The sequence below is a fragment of the Grampus griseus genome (assembly GCF_964374135.1).
Source record: "Grampus griseus genome assembly, chromosome: 15".
Classification (NCBI taxonomy): Eukaryota; Metazoa; Chordata; class Mammalia; order Artiodactyla; family Delphinidae; genus Grampus; species Grampus griseus.
The window spans coordinates 44,839,758-44,863,596 of NC_139009.1; the positions used below are offsets into that span (position 1 = coordinate 44,839,758).

Below are 23,839 nucleotides of genomic sequence, written 5' to 3' on the forward strand. Positions count from 1 at the left end.
TTGGAGGTGAGACCGGAACATGACTTTTCCTTCAGGAGCTACAAGAGTTAAAGACAAGAATATTGAAACCAGGCTGGAGAGCTGGGCAGGCCCCTCATGAAGGCGCTCATTTCTCTTCAAAGGGTTCTGGGCATTATTCTGAAGGCAATGGGGATTTATTGTTCTGAAGGCGTGGGCATTGGTGGATTTTAGTCATGGGAATAAAGTGATTAGAATTACATTTTAGAAAGGTCCCTCTGGTGGCAATGTAGGGTTGCGGATTAAAATGAGAGGTGAGGCACTGGAATAAGAAAGTATTGCTTGAGCTGATTTATGAGATTTTCAGGAGGTGCAGGCAACCTTGGGGCCTGAATATGGGAGGAGAGAGAGAAATGAAGGATGACCGCAAGGTTTCTAGCTGAGGTCAGTGGGAGAAATGAGGGTGCTGTTCAGTGAGGGAGTGACAGAGGGAAAACAAGGTTTGGAGGGAGGAATTAGGAGTTTAGTTGTAGACACGGACTTGTTGATCCTTAGGAGACGCTGCCCTTAGCTGTCCAGGGAGTGGTTGTCAGCATAGGGTAGTGGGTAACATCATCCAGGCAGACGGAAGAGGGCAGTGGAAGGAAGCCTGGAGATAAACTATAAAGAACAAAACCCTGTGTGTTGATCTAATAGCCATGTGACAGGGAAAACAGATACGGTACCTTGGAAAATAAACAGATCAAGTGTTTTCCCTCTGGACTTGGCCAGGTGTTGACTTTCAGAATTTTAGTCAATGAAGAGAACTGTCAATAATAACTCCTAAAGCTGGGAGCGGTGAAGCTCCAGTTTTTTTCCCGATGGTTATGACCTTGTGGTAGCATGTGCCAGAGCTGGAGGAACCTCTTTGCCTCTTTGGGTCTATGATAATAGCTTCCTCATCTATTTCTGTCTTTGTCTGTCAGTTTGAATAAATAAAATTGTCTTCTTAATGAAGCAGAAAATGATAAAGCTTTTGGAATATCTTTGTTATTTTTGGAGAATTACAGTTCATAGGAATTAGAGAGGGTAGAGGATTAGAGAAGAGTAATTTGTGGAGGGGGCTTGGCTTTTTTACGTACTCCTTATTTTTATACACGCGTGCGCGCGCGCGCACACACACACACACACACACACACACACACACAGAGTTAGGATAGAGAAGAGCAGGGAAGCAGTTTTAATCATCTTCCCAATGTCTGGCCACAGAAGACATGAGTATTATTCATATCACATCTGGGATATTAGTGATTTGTATTCACTCAAGGATTATTTAATGGGTTCCTGCCCTGGTGATCAAGTCAGAATTCGGGCCGCACCGAGCCAGCTGGGACAGTGAGAGCCCTTCTCTGGAGCGGAGATTGTCTTACCTCCCACCACCCTTACGTAGTTCTCTCAAGCTTTCCTAATGGCAGCCCCACCACCAGGCCCAGTTCCAAGATGGCCAGCCCTCCTCTCTTGTCTCCTCCTAATCTTCCCACAGCCATCGAAGTACAGATTGCTTCACTGGCCCTTGGGACACATGGCTGATAGCTAGCACCTTGGGAAAATCTAGCCCTTTATAGATAACCGCCTGGGGACACCTGTAGGTGCGATGTAAGCTGCCCCCGCAGCTGGCACCATCCTTTGTTGAGGTGGGTTAGGGGATAATGATGGTAGTAGCTTGCTGGGCTTTCTGGGATCCCTGTGCCATGGCCACGCTCTCGTCCATGCTCTTGCCTTGACTCCGACCGTTCCTTCACCTTCAGGTTCCTGCGTTGTTGCCGCTGAATATCTGGAAGCACCGTTCCACTATGGCCCTGGTGGGGATGTGGGATTTTTTTGCTTTGACATATCCCTGAAAATTAAAAATATATATATATTCTATCATTATGCAAACTCTACTGTTTGGTGAGGATATTGCCTTAGGACAGAGAACGTTGAAGACAAAAATGCCCCTGATATCCAAGTTCTTAGACACTCGAGTGAAACAGTCGAATAAAAAGAGTAACTTGTAGTCGGTATTTCTTTTGTATACAGACTCGTAGGAACTTTTGCTCCCCAGTCACCCCTTTGTTTTGAGGAACGATGGCGTTATTAAAGAAGAATACTTAGGAAACATGTGCTGACATTCTCTGAATGACTTATTTTAAACTTAAATCAAGGACTCAATGTCTGCTTGTCGAGAAATTTTTGGATAAGTCAGTGGTAGGGAGAGATTCATGGGATGTAGTTGGGCTGACTCTGGAGTCGGGTGACGGAGCTGGAGCACAGGTTGGTTGCTGCGCTGGAGGCCTCGGTGTGGCTTGTTCTCATTGGTCAGCAGGTGGCACCAAATAGCCAGGACGAATCTGGAGAGAGGTATGTGGTGTTTCGATTTCACCTTGGGTTGGGTTAAACATTTTGGAGTTAATAGCCCTCTCACGTTTTTTCCCCCTAGAGATGGCATCCTCCAAGGCTGAATTTCGTAGAAGTCTTTGGTTTTAATAGAGTCATAAAACTTAACCATCTCCAAGGTCAAATGGTACATAACAATATTGATTTTCTTTTTTTTGGAGGGGTTATGACTCTGAATGCTAAAAGCCAACTGTAAGATCCTTCTGTAGAATATATTTACTGGCTTAGGTGTCTGAACTTTTTCGTGTTTTTATGAAGTCTTTTCAGTACGTTGCTAATGGAGGTGTTAAAATTGATCTACTGATAAATTTATATATTTTTTGATAGATTTATATATATATATATATATATATATATATTTTTTTTTTTTTTTTTTGCGGTGTGCGGGCCTCTCACTGCTGTGGCCTCTCCCGCTGCAGAGCACAGGCTCCGGACGCGCAGGCTCAGCGGCCACGGCCCACGGGCCCAGCCGCTCCGCGGCATGCGGGATCCTCCCAGACTGGGGCACGAACCCGTGTCCCCTGCATCGGCAGGTGGACTCCCAACCACTGCGCCACCAGGGAAGCCCCTAGATTTATATTTTTGACCTTGATAATGTCTGCCTGATGGGAATCCAGGATTTTACTCCCATCCGAGATGTTTCTGTTTGAGCAGAGGTGGGTGACTCTGAGTTACAGATGGTGATTCAGTTGTGAGGGGGACACGGAGGATGTGTTGGGGATATTCTTGGATATCTTGTGAGAAAACAGCTAATGACAGAAGAGGGGGCAGGTCTGTGCTTTTGCCCCCAATTACTACACTACTTGAGGTGCAGTTCATTTGTTTCAGCTTAATTTATTGTCCACGGACCCCTGGTTGCATGTGCCTTGTATGGTTCTGTGCTAGAACTTGAGAAAAAGCCGCCTTTTGAAGCACAATAAGAGGAATGTTTCTTTTCTGTGTATGTGGCTTTGTTTATTTTCTTTGTTTGGTGCCATGTGTGGGGAAAAATGTGAGCTCAAGTGGTCCATTTGTGGTTGCCGGGTGGTGTCTGGTTTGATTAGTGCATGAGCTCCAGTGATTAGGCTTGCTAACTCTGGTCTGTGCGTGCGTTCTTGGGGCACGCTGAATGAGGTTTCCATGAAACGAGCATCCAGGTACAAAATCTTATAATTAATTTTTGAGTCTTAAGATGGGGCTTGGGGGAAGGGATGGGAGGGGGAGATGACAAACATCTTTTCCCTTGGGATATCTTCCTACAACTAAGTGTGTGTGGGGGGTGCATCTTTCTTCCTCCCTCTCTTTTTAATTTACTTAGATAGGCTTGTATATAAAATGTGCAGGAAGTTAACCACACCCGTAGGAATTAAGCACATATCCTTGCCTCCTAGAATCTGTTTTTCACACAGCACCAGGATTGATCTTTTAAAAACATACATCCAGTGATGTCAGTTATTAGGTTAAAATCCTGCCCTGGCTTCCCTCACACTTAGGTTAACAGCCCTTTGTGGACTGGCTCCACCTACCTTTCCAACCTCATCTCCTTGTATCTCTCCCTGCCTACCAGACTTGGGCCACACTGAGCTCTTCATTCCTCCAACAGGCCCTGCTGTTCTCACCTTAGGGCCTTTACATGAGTAGTTTCCTTTGCCTGGAATGTCATTCCTCTTGATCTGGGTGTGACAAGACCATTGAGAGCTCAGTTTAAATACCGACTCAGACCTTCCCTGACCACCAGCTCTAAAAGAGCCATTCATTCCTTTTCTCTCTTTTACTTTTAAATTAAGATATAACAGACACATAATACTTTGTAAGTTTTAAGGTGTAAGGTATGTTGATTTGATATGTTTATATATTGCAGTATGATTACCACTGTAGCATTAGCTAACACCTCTATCATTTCACATAATTATCATTTCTTTTTTGTGGTGAGGATGATTAAGTCTAGTCTCTTAGCAGCTTTGAAGTTTATAAGACAGTATGACTGATTACTCACTCTGTGTCACATCACTCCAGTTTCATTTTATTTTCTTTTCAACTATCTTGTCTCGTCTTTTGTGCTTTTTTGGTCCAGCTCTTCCTAGTAGGATGTAAGCTTCACTAGAGCCAGGTCCTTATCTTGTTTACCGTTAACCCAGCATCTGGAACAGTGCTGAGCATGTACTAGGTCCCCAGAACATTTTGGTTCCATGAATGAATAATAGCTGTATTGAGGGGAGAAGCTATATATTTAAAGCTAAATGTATCTCTCTTAATTCTCTGAGGGCACTGTGATAAAGATGGCAGTGGGCCAAACGTTGAGGTTGAAGTTCTTGTTTCCCATTTATCCCTGTAAAACATTGTGGCCCTGGTGGGTCCCTGAGACGTGGGTATTGGGGTGGGTAGTAGAATTTGTAATAACACAGTCATATACATAATTTCAGTCATTATTCAGTCATTTTTTGGTATCTGTTAAACACTAGTACTGTCCTTGCTGCTGTATATTTACTATGTCATTTAATCTTAGGCATCAGTTTTCTAATATGTAAATGATATGTTTAGATAAAATGATCTGTTAGTTCTCTTATATCACATTATATGAATTTCTAGGAGAAGCTAAGAGATTATAGTTTATGGTGACACACAATAGAAACAGATTAGTTCGTTCAGAATACCTACCCAAGGTAGGTATTCATCCAGCTCTAATAAAACTTTAAAATTGCAAAGTCTAAACTTTAGAAAGGAGGAAGAAACCCACCCTTTGTTGGGTATCCGTCATCTCATTCAGTCTTCTCAACAACCTGTAGAGTATCTTCCCTCCTTCATGTCTGCGGAAACGGAGGCTCAGAGGTGTTACGTGCCTTGGCCAAGGTCACACACATGTTACGAGGCAGTGCTGCAGTTCCCAACCAGCTTCGATTGACTCCAGAGACCTGCTCTCAGCACGTAGGAGTTGTGTTACCTTCTGCTCACCTTTCCCCAGTAGGTTTTGTGGGGATCGACAGCTTAGACTCCTGACTAGGGTTTCCCTTCTGTTTCTCACAGACCTCTGAGAAGGAGCTGATGTGGAGAAGCAGCTGAGGCGGTCCAGGATGACGACCACAGTAGCCACAGACTACGACAACATCGAGATCCAACAGCAGTACAGCGATGTCAACAACCGCTGGGACGTGGACGACTGGGACAACGAGAACAGCTCCGCGCGGCTCTTTGAGCGGTCCCGCATCAAGGCTCTGGCAGGTAGGGTGCCCTTATGTCCCGTCACAGAGGCCTGGGATGCCTTACAGGTCCCTTTGAAATCATCCACCCTGTCCCCCTCTCAAGATCAGCTCAGCTCTACTTGAACACGTCCCACCAGAGCAAGCCGACTGTTTCATAAGGTGGCCAGTTTCCTATCTGGGGGACTGTCAGTCCCACAGCCCAAGTGATTCAGAGCCCAGGGTGGTTTTTATAGCCGTTCAGAAAGAGACGCCCTAGGCTTGTCAGAAATCTTTTATTTTTAACACATCTTACATTTCAGTATATTGAAGTATACTATACCTTAGACACAAAAATACAGTTTGACCCTGGAACAACATGGGGGTTAGGGACACCAACCTGCTGCACGGTCGAAAATCCATGTATTTGACTCCCCCAGAACTTAGCTACTAATAGCCCACTGTTGACCTGAAGCCTTATCCATAAAAACAGTCGATTAACACATAATTTGTAAGTTATATATATGATATACTGTATTCTTACTGTAAAGTAAGCTGGAGAAAAGAAAACGTTATTAAGAAAATCATAAGGAAGGGAAAATACATTTACTCTACATCTGTATATTTATTGAAAATAAATGTGTCAATGTAAGTGTAAGTGTACCTGCACAGTTCAAACGCTTGTTGTTCAAGGGTCAACTGTATACAAATTAACCTGTTTACTTAGGGCCTGTGATATATAAATTAACTTGACCTGTTACAGTACTTGCTTTGAGTGACCAAGGTTAGTTAGTATCACGTGCAAAGGTTTTGGATCTGAAAAGCAATAGCTTAATCTGGTGAAGGCACATTTAATGCTATAACAGGTAAGTCTGCCATTGATAAAGTTAACAGGCACACATCCCTTACTTCATGATTTCTCACTCCCTTGTTGCTGTTGAATACTTAGGGCACACTTTTACCAGGGCCCTAGATGGGGTGGAATTGCCCTGAAAATCAGGAAGGGGGTTCAGTCACAATGAAAACTCAGCAGTATTGAATATGTGTAAACCAAGGGGCCAATGTGGAGTTTATTCAGAATCTTGCCTCTGTACTTTGAGACCCCAAATAAAATGATTTCCAAATGAGAAAAGTGGGTTTATGTATTTTTTCCTAATATCTTTAATTATGACAAGTAAACAAAAGTCATGACTTAAACAAGTGAGTTTCCTGTTAATTGTGAAGATAGCTGACTTTTTTATTACCTTTACAGTGTAATCTGTTTATGAGGCATGTGTCATTTGGAGTTCTCTTGATTGTAAGCAAAAGGAAACCTAGCCCAAAGTGGTTTAAATGACAAAGAGACATGACAGAGAATAGTAGACAAATTTAGCATTTAAGCCAGATTTGCTCCTGGGCTTAGATGGTATGACCAGGATCCAGTTTCTTTCCACTTTTTGGCTTTCCTTGCTGGTGTGGACTTCATTCTCAGGTAGGCTCTTGGGTCCCTGGAGTCCCAGGATGGCTGCCCTGGGTCCCAGATCTGTTTGTAAGGACATCCAGTAGAAAAGAGCACCTCTGCTTGCCCAGTACTGTACTTCCACTATGGCCGTGGAATCAGTCTCACTGGCTTGACTGTGCTTGGGTCACGTGCCTCTCTCAGAACCTCTCTCCACTGGAGTCAGAAGAGGATATGCTGATTGACATCAGCTAATCGGAATGCATCTTGGGGTGCAGGGAATTGCGGGGTTGGGAGTGGCGAGGGGTCAGTCCCACCCAAACAGCTTGGCTAGAGACTTTAGAATACAACAGGAAGGAGGAAGAGGGAAATGGATGTTGAGGGTGCAGGCAACTAAATGCTATGGAAAAATTGTTCAGCTGCCTTAGGATAATTTGTTTGTTGAGTGGTGGTGATTTGTAGGTCTTTCTTGAGCTTGCCTGATTCGAGGGCATAAATGATTAACCAGATAGTCACTCTAGAATTAGAGCTTTAGTTTCTAGCTTATTCATTAACATGGAACCTTATGGAAACCATGATCTTGTCTCGTGCTAGTGGATCGATTTGTACTTTAATGCCTTACCTCATTTTCTTGAGGTTTCATTGGAGCTGTTAGACCAGTATGATATTAGTGGCCAGTTATCTTTGATCATGAGTCATTTACTTTCTGGTTCCAGACTACCAGGTACAGTTGACCCTTAAACAACGGGGGTTTGAACTGTGTGGAGGATTGGTGTCCCTCACCCCTGTGTTGTTCAAGGGTCAGCTGTAGTATCGCCCTTTTAAGAATTTTACTCGCAAACTGCAGAGCAGTTCCTTGCTTTGTTCTTTTCTCTAGTTCCAGAGGAGATCCCCAGCTGTCCTTAGGATTAATCAGTTGTCCCTACACTTCCTAAGATGTCTTTCCCTCTGTGTTATCCAGGTCCTTGAACAAATGCTAATAATAGTAAGCATACTTACAGTGTGTCAGGCACTGTTTTAAATGCATTGCATATATTAACAGTTAATCCCATAACAACTATGAGAGAGATTGTTATCTACAATGTATAGATGAGGCAACTGAGGCACAAAGAGATTAAGTAGCTTGCCCAAGGTCACACCACTGATAAGTGACTGAAGGCAGACTGACTCCAAAGTGTATATGCTACTATTTTTTTGCTATTCAGTAAAATGCAAAATGGTTCAAAGCTCACTGGTGTAGAGAATTGATGATGGGTAATGCAGACATGTTAAAAAGATCTTCAGAAGGCTCAGAAATGCATCCTGTGGCTTGAGGAAGCCGTGAGTAACCACGAGAAGTTACTGAAAAGAAAACATGCTGCCTCCAGGATAAATAATGTGGGGTGGGGGTAAGAAAAGAAAAACAAAAAAAGAATTGCTTTTAGTGAATCCAGAAGATACCAGGAAAACCACCTGTTCATGGAAGAAATTATCTTGCTTTATTATCTGACTTCCCAGCTCTGTGGGACAGAAAAGTCTCTGAGCTCTCTAAGAAGCCTTGTAAGCTGATAGCGGGAGTAACAGATCAGACCAGCACCATCTAGAACTGTGGTTTTAGAATTTGAGTGGTCTTCAGAATCACAGCACAGATTGTGGGCCCACCACCAGAGTTTCTGATTCAGTTAAGTCCGAGATGGTACTTGATAATTTACGTTTCTGACAGGTTCCCAGGTGATGCTGATGTGGCTGGTCTGGGGAATCCCATTTTGAGACTGGTGTAGAGTATCGATGGTCATCTGGTCTACTTCCTTGGGTGTCTGAGGCCATTTCATCTAGAAACAAAACAAATGAACAAACAAACCGAAACCAAACTCACAGATACAGAGATCTTATTAGTGGTTACCACAGGGAAAGTGGGGTGGGTATGGGTGAAAGAGGTGAAGGGGGGTCGACTGCATGGTGAATGGATGGTAAGTAGAATTGTGCTGGTGATCACTTCATAGTGTATACAGATGAGGAATTCTATTGCTGTAAACCTGAAACTTACATATTAAAGAAACCCTTTAATCTTTTAAAGAAAGGTAAAAGCTAAACATTTTCTTTTTACAAGTGATGGGTGTTTATGGTTTAGGGTTATATTTTGTGGAATCAACACAAATTAGGGGAAGTAGGAAAAGTAGTCTTTTTAAAAGTGCAACATTTAGCTTGAAAATATTGATAAAGTAATTAAAATTAATATCTTTATATCAACACTCATAAATAGTGAATTTAAAAAATTAGGAGGCTATGTACCAAAATATTCCATGTTTCTTTCTGAGTAACTTATTTCTTATTTGTATTTGAACTTTTTCCTGAAATAAATATGAACAGTTTTGTAATTAAGGAAAAAAACAACATAAAAACATCTTAACATCTAATATCACATTCAAAAGTTTTGATTAATTTTTCTCCCAAAATAATGGCATAGAGAAGTAGTAGGAGAAAGCCTGTGTATGAATGAACATTTAAAAAAATGACAGAAATTAAAAACAAGATTACTTTGGGAGTTGTCACTTATCAGCATTTATGAGATAAAATTTTGCAGGAGAGCCTTTCTGCTAAGGTACTGACATGGGAAAAGAAATTGACCTTGAGATTATGTGGTTATGGGGAATTAAGAACAGCTGAGAAACATAGGAAAATGAGGTGAAAGCACCTAATTGTTTCTTTTACATTACATGGATAGAGTAAATAACACATATTAGTGGCTGTATGTGTAAGCCAGATTCCTTTTAAACGTAAGTATTTATTTGAGTGACCAAGAATTTTGGTGGAGCATTTAATCAGCTAAAGCAGTGATGTACTTTAAATGTCCAGATCAGTGCTGTCTGAAAGAAATATAATACTACACATGTGATTTTAAATGTTCTAAGTAAGATATTTCACTTAATCAGACAATCCAAAATATTGTATCAACATGTAATCAGTGTAAAAAACTTATTATAAATGAGATACTGTACATTTTTTATACTAAGTCTTTGAAATCCAGTATATATTTTATTTCCCATGTTTCACATGGTCACTTGGCCAGTGGCTGCGGGTTTGGACAGTGCATCTCTAGTGCCTTCACGTAGATGCTTTTATTGGTGAAAACTTTATAGATCCTGCTGAACAAATGTGGGCTTTAAAATCCCTACCACGAATTTGGTCTCGAGTATAGTTGTGAAGCCATGAGTAGTTGGCCACTTGGCTAAATGTGAATTTAAATTCTGATGAGGAATAACCCATCAATTGAATCATTATTATTATTATTATTATTTTGCGGTACGCGGGCCTCTCACTGTTGTGGCCTCTCCCGTTGCGGAGCGCAGGCTCCGGACGCGCAGGCTCAGTGGCCATGGCTCACGGGCCTAGCCGCTCTGCGGCATGTGGGATCCTCCCGGACCGGGGCACGAACCTGCGCTCCCTTCAGTGGCAGGCGGACTCTCAACCACTGCGCCACCAGGGAAGCCCGAATCATTATTTTTAAAATAATCACTCTTTATATATGTGTGTGTGCCTTCCACTTCTAAACTTTTATTAAATGGATGCAAAGTAGCAACAAAGGTCCTCCACACTGCTGTTTCCGCTGAAAACTTTGGCGTTGTTCTTGAGCTCGAACACTATTTTTGGATGCAGAAGACTCAATAGCAGACTTGTGTAAACATGCATATTCCAGGTGTCCACGCTCCCTCCAAAAAATTGAGATTCACTTCAGTGGGAGGGAGCACAGTAATCTGCATTTTTAATGCATACAGTACTCTTTGAGAAACACTTTCCTGTGACATGGTCTAAAGTGTTCTCACTTAATATTCAAATCTTATTATCCTTGAGTATTCTCACCAAAGTGAAAATCAACTTTTCATCTCTCCTTTAAAATATTAGTCTGCCCTTTCCCTCCAGTAAGTAGGTCACAGTTATGTTTTGATTTCTCAGCACCTAAGAAGGCTTAATGTTCTGCCTGAACTGAGTAGAGAGCTGTCTCGTGGCAGGAGGAACACATTCTTGCTGTAATCCCTGCCCTCATTATAGCCCCTGTCTGGGTGCGTCTTCCTGCAGGAGGTGATGGAGGTTCCCCCATCTAACCCCAGCCCCTAGAGTTGTTTGGGCCTTTTAATTTGTAGTCTCCAGGAGGGCAGAACATTTCTTGGGGGCCTAAATTAGCTCTCTAGTGCTAATTAAAATTAGTGGGGACTCTTCAAAAGTTATAGATAAAAAAATTCAGGCACAGGGTTTTCTCAGGAGGAAAAGACTTGGATTCCATACACTGAGAATTAAAGCAGAACTTGCCATCTACTTTCTGCCAGTTGACTGCAAATTTCAAGCTGTCATTAAGGTTATATACTTAAATTATTGACTTAATCCCCAAATAGACCTGTGCATATATGGTGGAAACTTATTTTAAAACTGTAAAAGCTGTTTTAGTTTACCTTTTTTGAGAGATGTCTTATTGTCTTTTCTACCTAAAATCATGAATTTTTAATTAGGTGGTTTAGATATTGGCTTCATATTTTTTAAGATCCCCTGTGCTACGGTGGTTTTACTTAGAAACTTCCCGGAATACGACTGTTAATTCACAATCAACCCCCCCTGCCAAGACTGAATACACAAATAGATGTAAAATATTTTACTTCCTTCTAGTGGAAGTAGGGTGCCACCTTGCTATTGAACATGCAAAGAGATCTATAAAACATGGTCTGGAATGATCTAATTAGGAAGATAAAACCTATTTACATGAAACACGAACTAAACTTGTATGCAAGTGCCAAGAAAGTAGTGCTGTAGTAATTTAGAGAAGGATTGATCGCAAGAGGGAAAAAACGAAGTCATTTTAAGAGGACGAGTCAAGTAATGTAAAGAACATTGGAACTTGGAGAGAGAGCGTGGAGCCTGAACCTTGGCGTGGCTGCTTCCGTTTCCACTGCAGCAAAACAGAGGAGGCCTTTCACTAAAACAGAAAGTGCTTTTGGCTTCTCAAGATGATACACCACCTTGAGCTTGGATTCGTTCCTTGAAAATTTTAAGCTAGAGCTTTTCTTATGTGCATACTCATCACCCTGTTCAGATGGAATACTTTTATGCCCCAAGGGAAAGGCTTCTTGCATGATGGAGTGGATTTTTATAGTTAGGATTAACAGATTCAATAGCTACCCCATCTTTTTCCCCATCTACTCTTGAGGCTGTTTGCCTAAATCATGCATTATTTGGGATTATTTGTGAGAACAGGCATGGTCCCTAGTGCCACTAAATACACCACCCATTAGTTGTGAAATCTGAATCTGAAGGAGCATTTCCTATCAAAGAGGTTCATGCAGGCTAGTGAAGAGAAGGTCTGTTTAGGTCATTACAAGTAGTCCTGGATTATACCCTCAATTTATTTTCTATATACATAAGGCTTCAGTAGTTTCCTGACTGTAGGACTGCAGGAATCGTTTCTTTCTTTTTTGGGTAGAGCTTCCTCAGAGTTCCCTCCCCTCTCTTTCTTCTTACTGCTGTAGATGACGCCCTCCTGACTTTTGAAATCAGCTTGGATTTCCGCTCCTGTGCCTTATATTCTTCAGATTTTCTTCTCATCTCAGCAATGGCTGAAACTCCATAGCAGCTGAGATGAATGATCCTGGCTGGGAGAAACAGCCTACTATTCCTCGCCTTCATCAAACCTCTTAACCACACACCATTCCTCTTCCTAACCCAGCCCCCATTCCTGCCCTTCAGTCTCTTTCAAGTTTCATTCCTTAGGTCAGAGAACTTCTCAATCCTCATCCCTTTACTCATCTCTTACTGCACCTTAGCCTTTGTCTTAACTTCTCACCCCACCAGAATATTTTCCTTAAGTCAGTCCCTGACTTTTGAGGAGCTCCAGTCACCATTTCTAGGGGAAAATCCCATATACTTTATGCTTGATTTGTGATTGAACTTAGGGAATGTGACCTGTCTTTTGTTGGAGACTGCCTAGGTAAGCAAAAGAGAAAAAATTCATGATTTTTCTCCTCTCTTCTACTTTTCCTGGCCCTCTCTGCATATGTGTACCCTCCACCCGCCGCCATCTGTCTGTCTTTTAAATATCAGCTTTCTTGAGATATTATTTACATGCCATAAAATTCACCCCTGAGAAGTGTACAATTCAGTGATTTTTAAGGTACTCACAGAGTTGTGCAACTATCACCACTAATCCCAGAACATTTTTATCACCCCCCAGAGAAGTCGCATACATATCAGCAGTCGCTTCCCGTTTTCACTCCTCCCCAGGTCCAGGCCGCCACTGATCTAGTTTCTGACTGTGGAGTTGTCTATTCTGGACATTTTATCTAAATGGAATCATACAACATGTGGCCGTTTGTGACTGGTTTCTTTTACTTAGCAAAACATTTTCAAGGTTCATCCGTGTTGTATAGCATGTTATCAGTACCTCTCTGATTTTTTCCCTCTGTTCTCTTATGTGAGTAATAGTGGTAGATTAGTGAGGAAGAACAGAAAAAATTCTATGAAAGTTACTGACAGGATAATACTATGATTTTAGCCGGCAGTTGCCTGGGAATAGATGGCAAATACCTCGTAGGCATCTGAAAGTACTGTAGAGTTAAGTACTTCTTCATTTACCTGGATGTGGTCATCAGATAAGCCTCCTGGCGGGTGTTCGGTCATCTCATATGGTCGTCTTTGCTCCATCTGTTAAATTCACTTCTACTGTTTAACTCTTTTGCCAGTTTTCTATCAAAGTGGACCTGTGAGCAGGTAAAGAAGAAAATATAAGAAGGTAAAAAGAAAATACATCATTTACATACAGGGCATTTATAAAGTCCTGTCCCCTTTAAAAACAATGTCCCACAATGAGAACAAGCTAAAAGTGTCATGAAGTAGGTTTTATATTAACAATGGCAATTCATATAGCTAAGGTTTTTATTTAACCACCATCTGCGGCAGTAACATTCAATTTAATTTTCTAATTTGTAGAGAAAATTGATGCTGGGTAGATGTTAAATAGTTTCTTAAATTATGTTTTGATGTTTGACACCAAGTTGATTAAAGAAGGTGACTTTGATTATTAAACTGCGTATTTGTCGGTAGTTTTGACACGATCACATAAATAGTAACCCAGTGGGAGGGTTCTGGGTAAGAAGGTAACAAGGTGGTTTGTGTCTGCTGGTTGGCTTCTCTGGAAAGAATTCTGCATTCACAGTTATCTGGGGTTAGTCCTTTCTGGTTTTCAGGAACAGGGATTCACTTGAGTGTCTGAATAAAGATAGTGTGTGGTGGAGTGGGGGTGGGGAGGTTACTGCAAAGTTTCAGGTGCATGAACCCCAGGAATCCATTAGTGACGGAGGCTGCTGTAGGGCTGGAGGTGATCTTCATCTTTCAGGTAGGGCAGGTACCTCGTGGATGGGAGCCCCCTGCATAGTGCTGGTATCTGCTCATCATAACTCAGCTCACTGATGGCTTTGGTATGTTATGGTTCCAACTCTACCTCCTGCCCATCTTTCTTTTCTGACGTCACTGCTAAACGACTCAAAATCCTGGCCTTCTCTGGTTCAGATCTCTATGAGCTTGAGTATAGAGTTGGGGCTCTGATTGGCCCGGATAATTTTTTTTTTTTTTTTTTTTTTGTGGTACGCGCGCCTCTCACTGCTGTGGCCTCTCCCGTTGCAGAGCACAGGCTCCGGACGTGCAGGCTCAGCGGCCATGGCTCACGGGCCCAGCCGCTCCGTGGCATGTGGGATCTTCCCGGACCGGGGCACGAACCCGCGTTCCCTGCATCGGCTGGCGGACTCTCAACCACTGTGCCACCAGGGAAGACCCTGGATAATATTTTTATACCAGGTCATGACCCACTGGTTACTTACGAATGATTACCTTTAAAAGAGAACATTGGTGAAGAGCAGGAAGTCATATGTCTAAAACATACTGGCTGCATTCATCCACGGATTAGAGGGGATTTGGCTGGCAGTCGGAGGCTGTGGTTGGCATTTCTAATGCAGAATTGTGGTGCGGTGGGGGAAGGTATTTTATATTAGGACTTTTGGGGAAAGATATTGGTATATCTTGTGTGATCAAGGGAAGAGCTAAGCAGCCAGTCTGAAGGAAAGGCAAAGTGCAGACAGGCCCTGGAACAACAGAAATTAAGGCTTTCCGTCTCTCAATCTCTTGATTTTAGCTTCTGTCTCTGCCCCTGCAGGTGGTCTTCCAGGTAGCAGGAGGTGTGGTTGCCATGTGCCCCTGGACTTTGCTATCCACCACTTGTCCCATTTTTCTAGTTCCAGTTGGAAACGTTGGGGCTGTTTGCTAAGGAGGATGTAATTTATGAGGCTTTGGTCACGGGGTGACTCCTGAACTGGTGCACTGTGGTGTAGGGTGTAGAGGCACGTAAGAACACAGTAGCTCTCCCTGGAACCGCATGGAGGTCCTCCTGGAAAAGGGAGTGGGTGTTGGGCAGATGGCAGTACATAACAGTAAATGTTCATGGCATGTTTTCAGATAGATAGATGTCCTTGATTCAGAGGGAACACTGTTTTATAAAAATGGCAAGACGACCATCACCACTGACTAATAGCTTCCTTAAAACAAAGCAACCAATAACCTTACAGCTTCCTTTAAGATCTTGGAAGAAGTAAACAAAGAGAAATGAACATTAGCGTGTCAGTCTTTAGAAAATGTCTTATTAGAATAAGCTGTTCAGTCTGTACCTAAGTTAATTTGTGAATTTGCTTGGTGATTTAGTGACTTGGAAACAGTCTCTCCCATTCTTTCTTCTGGGGCCTCAAGGACCAGCACATTCTTAGAGTATGACAGGTGCCCAGTAATAGAATGTCATTCCAGATATTTTAGCAGTAGAGTGACGTAAGTACAGTATTAGCATGTTCCTCACCGACATGTAATCTATTTCGGGAAAATAGACTGTATGTATAAAACAGTCAGTGCATGCGACAGTATTACACAAAAGTGTTGTGACACTTCCTGCAAACCTGAATCTTGGTCTCTTCATTTTCTGGTTGTTAGAGATGTCCATTTTCCACAATTCTTATCTCTTCTAGAGTCTCATTAGGTAATTTTCAAGGGAAGTTTTAATCTCTTTCTTGCACACCTGTGAATTTTCAGAACCCTAAGGTAGTGACATAATTGGGTGATGGGCACATGTTACTGGGTGAGGCTGATAAAAATTTTGTCACATAGGTTTAAATTTCTGCAGACTCCTTTGATTTCTTGAACATGCATGTGAAATTGCTTTATCAGCCACATCATTGTGTCCGTAGGCATCATAAGGAAGGACTGAAGTCAGGGAGATGCTGGGCCATTTGCCAGGTCCCTGGACCCTCCCTGCCTTGCATGTTACCGTTTGGATCACCCTGTAAGTCTTCAGCAAACCCAAGCCCTCTCCACTGGCTCCAGCCTGAGCCTTATTGATTTTGTGTGTGTGCTCAAGGTGGATGTATCCATACTTTGTCTCTCTGGCTGACTGCTAAACTCCTCAAAGCCAGTGACAACGAGTAATGTTTTCTTTCGGCATTCCTCACATAAGTCAGAATGCGATTATGTACTTTTTTTTTTTTTTTTTTTGCCTTATGCGGGCCTCTCACTGTTGTGGCCTCTCCCGTTGCGGAGCACAGGCTCCGGACGCGCAGGCTCAGTGGCCATGGCTCACGGGTCCAGCCGCTCCGCGGCATGTGGGATCTTCCCGGACCGGGGCACGAACCCGTGTCCCCTGCATCGGCAGGCGGACTCCCAACCACTGCACCACCAGGGAAGCCCCGATTATGTACTTTTATTTGTCAGACTGAAGAACTGATTCATGATCAGAACTACTAAGTATCACTTCATTTGGGGAAAATTTCTCCCTAATTTCTGTAATACCATTGAAAAATTAGTTCTACATATTTAAGAATTTTACATTAAAATATATTATAAAATAATGCCTTGCATTGTATATTGTATGTTACAACGCATGCATTGTTAAAAAAAAAGAAAGAAAGAAAAGTCCAAACACTACGGAAGTAGACAGTAAATGTTTCCCCTTCCCCAAACCTGTCTCCATCCCTAAAGATAATTCCTTTTAAAAGTTTGATGTATATCTTTTGGGATATTTTCCATGTAAAATTATTATAAACAGTAGCAGGACCAGTTGATTGTTAGAATCTGGAGTTTAGTCTTTTCCCCACCAAAGAGGGGACTGTCTTAGATTTTCGTTCTTGGCAGGAGCCGATCTCCGTACTGCATTGTCACCTGAAGAGAGGCTTTTGGAAGTTTGGGGCATTGTTTGGAAGCTGGTACAAACCATTCTACAGTGGATCAGACATCCTTCCACGATGCTCTCAGGGTGGCACCTGCCCCCTTTTGTGCTGCACACGTCTGCCCCTAGGGTTTTATTGCTTTTTGGCCAGAAGAGCTAAAGCTAAAGATTTCTTGATTTGTCTTCTCTTTCATGTCACTGCAGTGTTTCTGGACCTCTTCTCTCGTTGTCTCTTTGCCTTCCATGTTTCTGGGATACTAGAGGTGCTCAGTGGGGGCGGGCATCTCTAAAGAGGCAGTCACTCCTGGGTGGGCCTACAGTTTGCCTGTGTTCTCCTATGTGTCACATTAGCCTCAAGTGGGTGCCGGAAGTTGGAGTTTGATAATTTAAGGGTTCATCACAAATTTGTAAATGCTGGCCACAGTTTTCCTCCTGGAATACCATATTGTGACTTTAAGGACATAGGGAATTTGGCGAATATGGTGGCCACACACGACAGAGAAGGAATTGCTATCATTGTAGTACATGGTTCCTAGAATATTTCCATTTTGCTTCAACAGCCAAATCTGTTTCCCTCATCTGTCCCCTAGACTAGGCTCCAAGTGGACTCGAGTGCTGTTGTCATGATGGTTGTTTTCACTGATGTATAATTTAAGCCTTTTCTTCTGTGGCTAACAACAACAGAAACAATCTAGTAACTTTCTGAATCCATGGGGCTAGCGGCCTGTCATTTATCCAGCTTGGGCCCGTGGTCAGTTTTTACCTTTTCTCTAGCCAGGATGTGGGTTTGACAGTTCCATGGATTGATACTCCTGAAGCTGTGTTATATACTGATGTTGGAGAAATAAGTTTACAGACCACATCTTTTAGCCCTTTGTGTGTCTCTACTGTGAAAATACAAAGTTTTGTACCTGGAACTGGTCGTCCTGCAGAGGATCAGTGTGTACCTCTTGCTTTTGCCCTGAGCCCCTAAACGCACCGTCCGTGGAGCTGTCTCCATGCATTTGAGGGAAGGCTGGTATTAGTAGGGATGCTTGTAAATAATGGAGAGGTATTTAAGACTGCCTTGAGAATTATGGGATGGCGAGGAGGCAAGGCTGGAGAAGGCACTTGATACTAATTTGAAACCCAAAACCCCTGACACTGAATTAACAGGTGTGCTTGTGCTTTCTTTGTGCATTTAATCAGCTGTAATCTTCAGGTGTGCCCACATGTAGGTTTTTCCTTTTTCTTTTTGATTCCCTCACATTCAGGGAGCCATTTTAATTGGCACACCCAACACCGTTATTATCTGAACTGAATTTTGTCATGAAGGATGAAGTTTTCTATGTTTTTTAAACTGAATGGAGGACTTTAGAATAATCACGTTGATCTAATCTATAACTGACTTAAGATTTTGAAAGAAAGAAATTTGAGCAAAATATCAGTAAGAAATATAGTTTACATGGCAATCTAGTACACACATAAATTTATGTCCAGATCTTCATTGACTTACGATAAGGTTATGTCCTGATAAACCCATCAGCAAGTTGAAAATGTCGTAAGTCCAAAAAAATGCATTTAATACACCTAACCTACTGAACACCATAGCTTAGCCTTGCCTACCTTAAACGTGCTCAGAACACTTACATTAGCCTGAATCTAACAAAGCCTATTTTATAATGAAGTGTTGTCCATCTCATGTAATGTATTGTTTATGCTGTACTAAAAGTGAAAATGAGAATGGTTCCAAGTGTATTGGTTATTCACCCCTGTGACTGCCTGGTTGACTAGAGCTGCTGCCCAGCATCACGAGACAGTATCATACAGCATATTGCTAGCCCAGGAAAAGATCAAAATTCACAATTCCAAGTATGGTTTCTACTGAACATGTATTGCTTTTGCAAAATCGAGTTGAACCATCGTAAGGAACTGTCTGTATGTGGGTATGTGTGTGTGTGTGTGTGCACCCACATTTCAATTTCACAAAGTAGTGTTTACGTGTATTTCATGAGATGCTCTGATATTTTTCGTTCTATTTTTTTAAAATGCTAGTATTGATCCGCTAATTAGAGTTTATAACCAACAGTGTTGGAAAACCCTGTGATAACAGGTCCATTTGAAAGAACATCTAAGTGGTCTCTCTGTTTTTAAGCTTTATGAATCATGATTATTAGAGTGATTATTTGATTTTTTTTCATTCATTTATTAGTGAGTGAATGAATAAATGAAATCTTTATTGAGCACCTACTATGTACCAGGCACTGTGATTAACATTAGAAATGCAGTTGACCCTTGAACAATGTGGGGGTTAGTGATGCCGACCCTCTGTGTCAGTGAGAAATCCGAGTACTGTATAACTTGGCAGTTAGCCCTCTGTATCATGGTTCCTCTGTATGTGTGGTTTTGCATCTGCTGGATTCAACCAACCGTGGATCATGTAACACTGTAGTGTAGTATCTACTGTTGAAAAAAATACACATAAAAGTGGACCTGCACAGTTCAAACCCACGTTGTTCAAGGGTCAGCTGTATAGAGATAGGTTATGAAGTGAAAACAAGCTTGTGGCCAGCAGAAAAGATTTTCAGTTCTCGCAGAGGAGAGGCAATGTCAGTAGATGGAAGGGAGTTACAGGCTGAACAGGTGGTGCCCAGAATGGCACGACAGTACCCGGCTGTCTTGGGCAGCCATACGGAAGTGCAGAAGGAACTAGAGGGAGAACCCTAGAAGTGCGCGAGGAGGGCCTCGAATGCCCTGCCAAGGAGCTGTCTTTATCCTTAAATTTAGCCTGTGGTTTTCAACATTGAGTTTGCGAGAATTTTTATTTTTAAGTAGAGTTGTATTTGCTACCTCAATATGTAAAATGGCAAACTTGGAGCCACTCTGGATGAAACAGAGTGGCCTCACCTGGATTTCTACCCCCAGGGGTTCTGAGCCTTCTGGTGACTTAACCTCAGAACCCTTTGGTAGGATGGCACTTGGGTGTCAGCAGGAGCCCTCTGGGGACACCATGGAGGAAGGCCTAGGAGGAAAGCTAGATAGAGGGAAGCCATTTGGGGAGACTGTCCTGTTTGTCTGGAGGAGATGAGTAGGAGGCCCTGAAACTGGGGCGGTCGCCAAGGGTTTGAGAGAGCAAAGACTTAAGCCGTTAATCAGAATCCCTAGGACTTGCTCTCCAGTGGGCTGTGGAGGGGATGGGAAAGGAAGGCGGGAGGAGCATGAATTTGGTTTTGGTTATATGAAACCTCATGCTACGTTTTTTCTTCTGGGTTCCAGATGCTTGGGGTGTCTTGAGAGCTGTATGGGGTATTTTGGTCACAAATGTGCAAGGCAGGCCACTGTTCAGTATTTTGTTTTTGTTTTTGCTCTATCACGTGGCCTCTAGTTTTCAGGATTATACCACGTTTTCCTTAGCTTGTATTTGCCTATATTCTCCCCAGCCTTTGGAAAACACATGGGCCCCGAGCTCGCTCGTCTGCCTCTCCACATGCCCATGTGCGGGTCCTCCTAGGACCTGAGCACCCGGCTGTTCCTAGGCTTGGATTCAGGCATCCAGGACCATCCGTCACAGGGCTGATGCTGAGAAAGGAAGAGTGGCTTTCGAGGCCTGGGGTCTGAGATTAAATCCCTGCTCTGCTACTTACTAGCTATAAGGTAGTGGGGCAAAGTCACTTCTATAGGATGAGAATCATAATATCCTCCCTGTGGGATTGTTGCGGGAACTTTAATGTGGAAGCTGCCTAGCTCAGCGTCTGCACAAGGTAGGCATGCGTGGGAGGTGCTAATTATAACATTGCACTAGGAAGATAAATCTTCTGAAGAGAGGTCTCCTCTCTCCTCCTGCAAGGAGGCCTTCCATATTAAGAAATGCTACATTAATACATGGTCGGAAGATCAGAAGTCAAGGTGGGAAAGCAAGAACTTTCAAAGGATGCCTGTCTGATGGCCTAAAGATAGTGCCGACCTGTGGCTTTGGTTGCTGTGGTGTTTAGCGGGCATTTGTGATTCCACGCCTTCTTCTGGGGAGTAGGAAAAGCATCGGAAAAGCCTCCTTTTTAACTAAAAAAAAACCCTAATATGTTCTTCACATTTGCATCTTCTCTTGCTGCATTTTCCTGTTTTGGGTTTGTACTCAGTGCACATTAAAATGATCAGAACCCTAAACATTCATTGAGAGAATGATTTAGGGGAAAAGTTCCATAAAAACATTTAAAAACTTTTCTTGGAGTGGAGGTTGAGAAATTTATTTGTTTTTTTCCCTGCAAATAACCAAGATTGGAGGGAGGGAGTGATGGAGATGGGAGTGAGAGACCTGTGTTGCTTGGAGGGGGCGGGGCGAGCTCAGTGTAGAACAACCAAGTCAAGTAGGCCAGCACTTGCTGGGAGAGGGTTGATCCTTCATGGGGGTTATTAGGTTTGGTGCTCTTTCCTTCTTGTTGAGACAGCTGTAGTTTGGTATCAAGGGATAATAAAGAAGAAATATTGCTAGATTTTCAGGGGGATTATTTGTAATACTTAAAATTTGTGTATCATTTTCATCTTGGGGAAGATTATAAAAATATTACTTAAATATTAAGAGCAGTCTTCAGTAGGGGGCATTAGCCCCCATTTCACAGATTTCAGTCTGAGATTTTCTGAATTAGGTTGTTATTTGCCCCAGCCTTCCTACTTTAGTAGTAATATAAATCAGAGGCCCCTGCGTTCCAGGGCGGTAATTGAAAGCCTCTGATGCCTATCTTTGACCTATCTTCTCCAACTCTCTTGTAAATTGCCCTCCTTCGCCTAAGTATTTGTAGGTATCTGAATGCCTTTTAATTCATGAAAAAAAAAACTTGTACCTCTTCCTACAGTTACTCCATATCAGAGAATTATGAGTAAGACTCTGAGATACCTTGCATAAACTTAGAAGATTAGAACTGCTGGAGGAACAGAAATTAGAGCAAAGTTTTTAGAGTTTTTTTTTAAGTAATGAATACTCATTTTATGACATCAGTGGTGATTGAGCTTATTTTAAAACCTTTTCTCATAGAGCCAAACGTTACCTATGTTTAACAGGACAGCTGAATCAAGAATCAGATGTTTTACAGAGTTCTTTCTTCTGATTGTCACGCTCAAGAGAAACGTGACCAGTTTAAAAAGGGAGGCCTATGTGACTTATTTTTAAAAAAGGTCAAACAATCTGTGTTAAATAGTATACTAAAAAGTTATGGTGGTATGAATTACCTTATAAGGCATGGAGGTATAAAAGATATCCTAGATATGACTGTTGGTAGATTGTAGAAACAACTTGAAAAACATTTTTAGAAAAGGGGTATGTTTATATTTAAGGAAGGATGAAATTAAATAAGTGAAGGTATCCTGGGATACCTGGGCACTTTATTTAACGTGCCTACTATTGCATTGCTCTTCTACTGTTAGAGAAAAGCCAGGCATTAAAGATGGGCATTATATTCTAGGGAAAACTTTTTTTAGGTCCCAAAGCTTTTCACGGCATTGACAAAAGGGCTTCAGCTGGGAGGCTGTTGTCAGTATTGTTTCTGCAGTCAGGAGATCGATCGAGGTGCTGCTGGGCTTGGCTGGTTGAGACTTTAGAGAAATCATGCAGCCTCTCTCAGCTTCACTTTCATTTGAAAAACGAGGGACGAGGGACAGGATGGTTAGGTATTCTAAGGTCCCATAGGCCTCCGAGAGTGTGTGTGGGCTCCTGAGGAGTTAGCAGGCTGCCTTCCTGTGGTTACCAAGGTGAGTTTTTGGCCTCTTTTCCCAGTGGTTTCTGTGTACACAGTGAGATGCAAACTGTGTTTAGGGATGATAGCAAACTTTGTCCTTCTCCAGGAAATGATAAATGCCATGTGACTCTGACTCAAGTCCTAGTCTCTTGTTAATTTTTTGTAAACTTTTTTGTTTGATGAGTCAGAAATGCAGGCTCTTGTAGAGTGTTAACAAGACTTTGATTATAATCGCTTCAAATTGCAGGCCCTTCTCCTGTGTAATGATTTTTGCCATTTGCCTTTCCATAATCTTACATAGGCAGGATAGAAGGACGCTTTGATCAGTAAGAACTGTGATCTGTTGCTTCATGAGCCCTCATTACACTAAAATTATTAACAGAAAACTATGTGCACACATTAAGAGGATATCAGCAAGTCTGAATATTTCATGAGAGTTGATGCAGTATCACAGAACCTTAGGAGTACAGAAAACTCCTCTGTTAATATCGGCCAAGGTGATCCTGTGCACATGTGCACCTGCTCGTGGACGCACACACCACACCCGCATCCAAATTGTATAGATGTGTGCATGCCTGCTTAACTATGATGTGTTGCTACTGAGTCTTCCTAAACGACCAAAAACTACTACTACAGATTTGTGTTTTGGGGATTCAGTCTCAAAGAGGCTGACGGAAAAAACAGCTTTTGAACAATTTCATGAAGGGTGGACTTGCAGAGATCAGAAGGCCTGACCCTAGGGGTAACTGCAGTACATGGAGGTTACTCTACAGCACTCTGTACACAGACGCGAGGCTTGGAGGCAATTTGGAGTCAATAAATACTTTATTGGGACTTTTGTTGTAAAAAATGAGAGTTGGCAGGATTCCAATACAGTTTTTTTTTTTTTCCTTAAGAGTTGAAGAGAGGACTTGGAGGGATCAGTGTGTTGGTTGATAGCATTTGA

At 42.3% G+C, this 23,839-nt stretch overlaps 1 protein-coding gene across 4 annotated transcripts in view; it reads left to right on the forward strand.

Moving 5' to 3' along the window:
* SPTBN1 (spectrin beta, non-erythrocytic 1) overlaps positions 1-23,839 on the forward strand; it is a 196,516-nt gene that overhangs the window by 48,815 nt on the left and 123,862 nt on the right. For all 4 annotated transcript variants that reach the window (XM_082672414.1, XM_082672415.1, XM_082672416.1 and 1 more), the window contains exon 2: positions 5,377-5,571. In XM_082672414.1, the coding sequence (XP_082528540.1) occupies positions 5,424-5,571 (148 nt within the window). In that variant the 5' untranslated portion in view covers positions 5,377-5,423. The remainder of the gene's footprint in view (positions 1-5,376; positions 5,572-23,839) is intronic.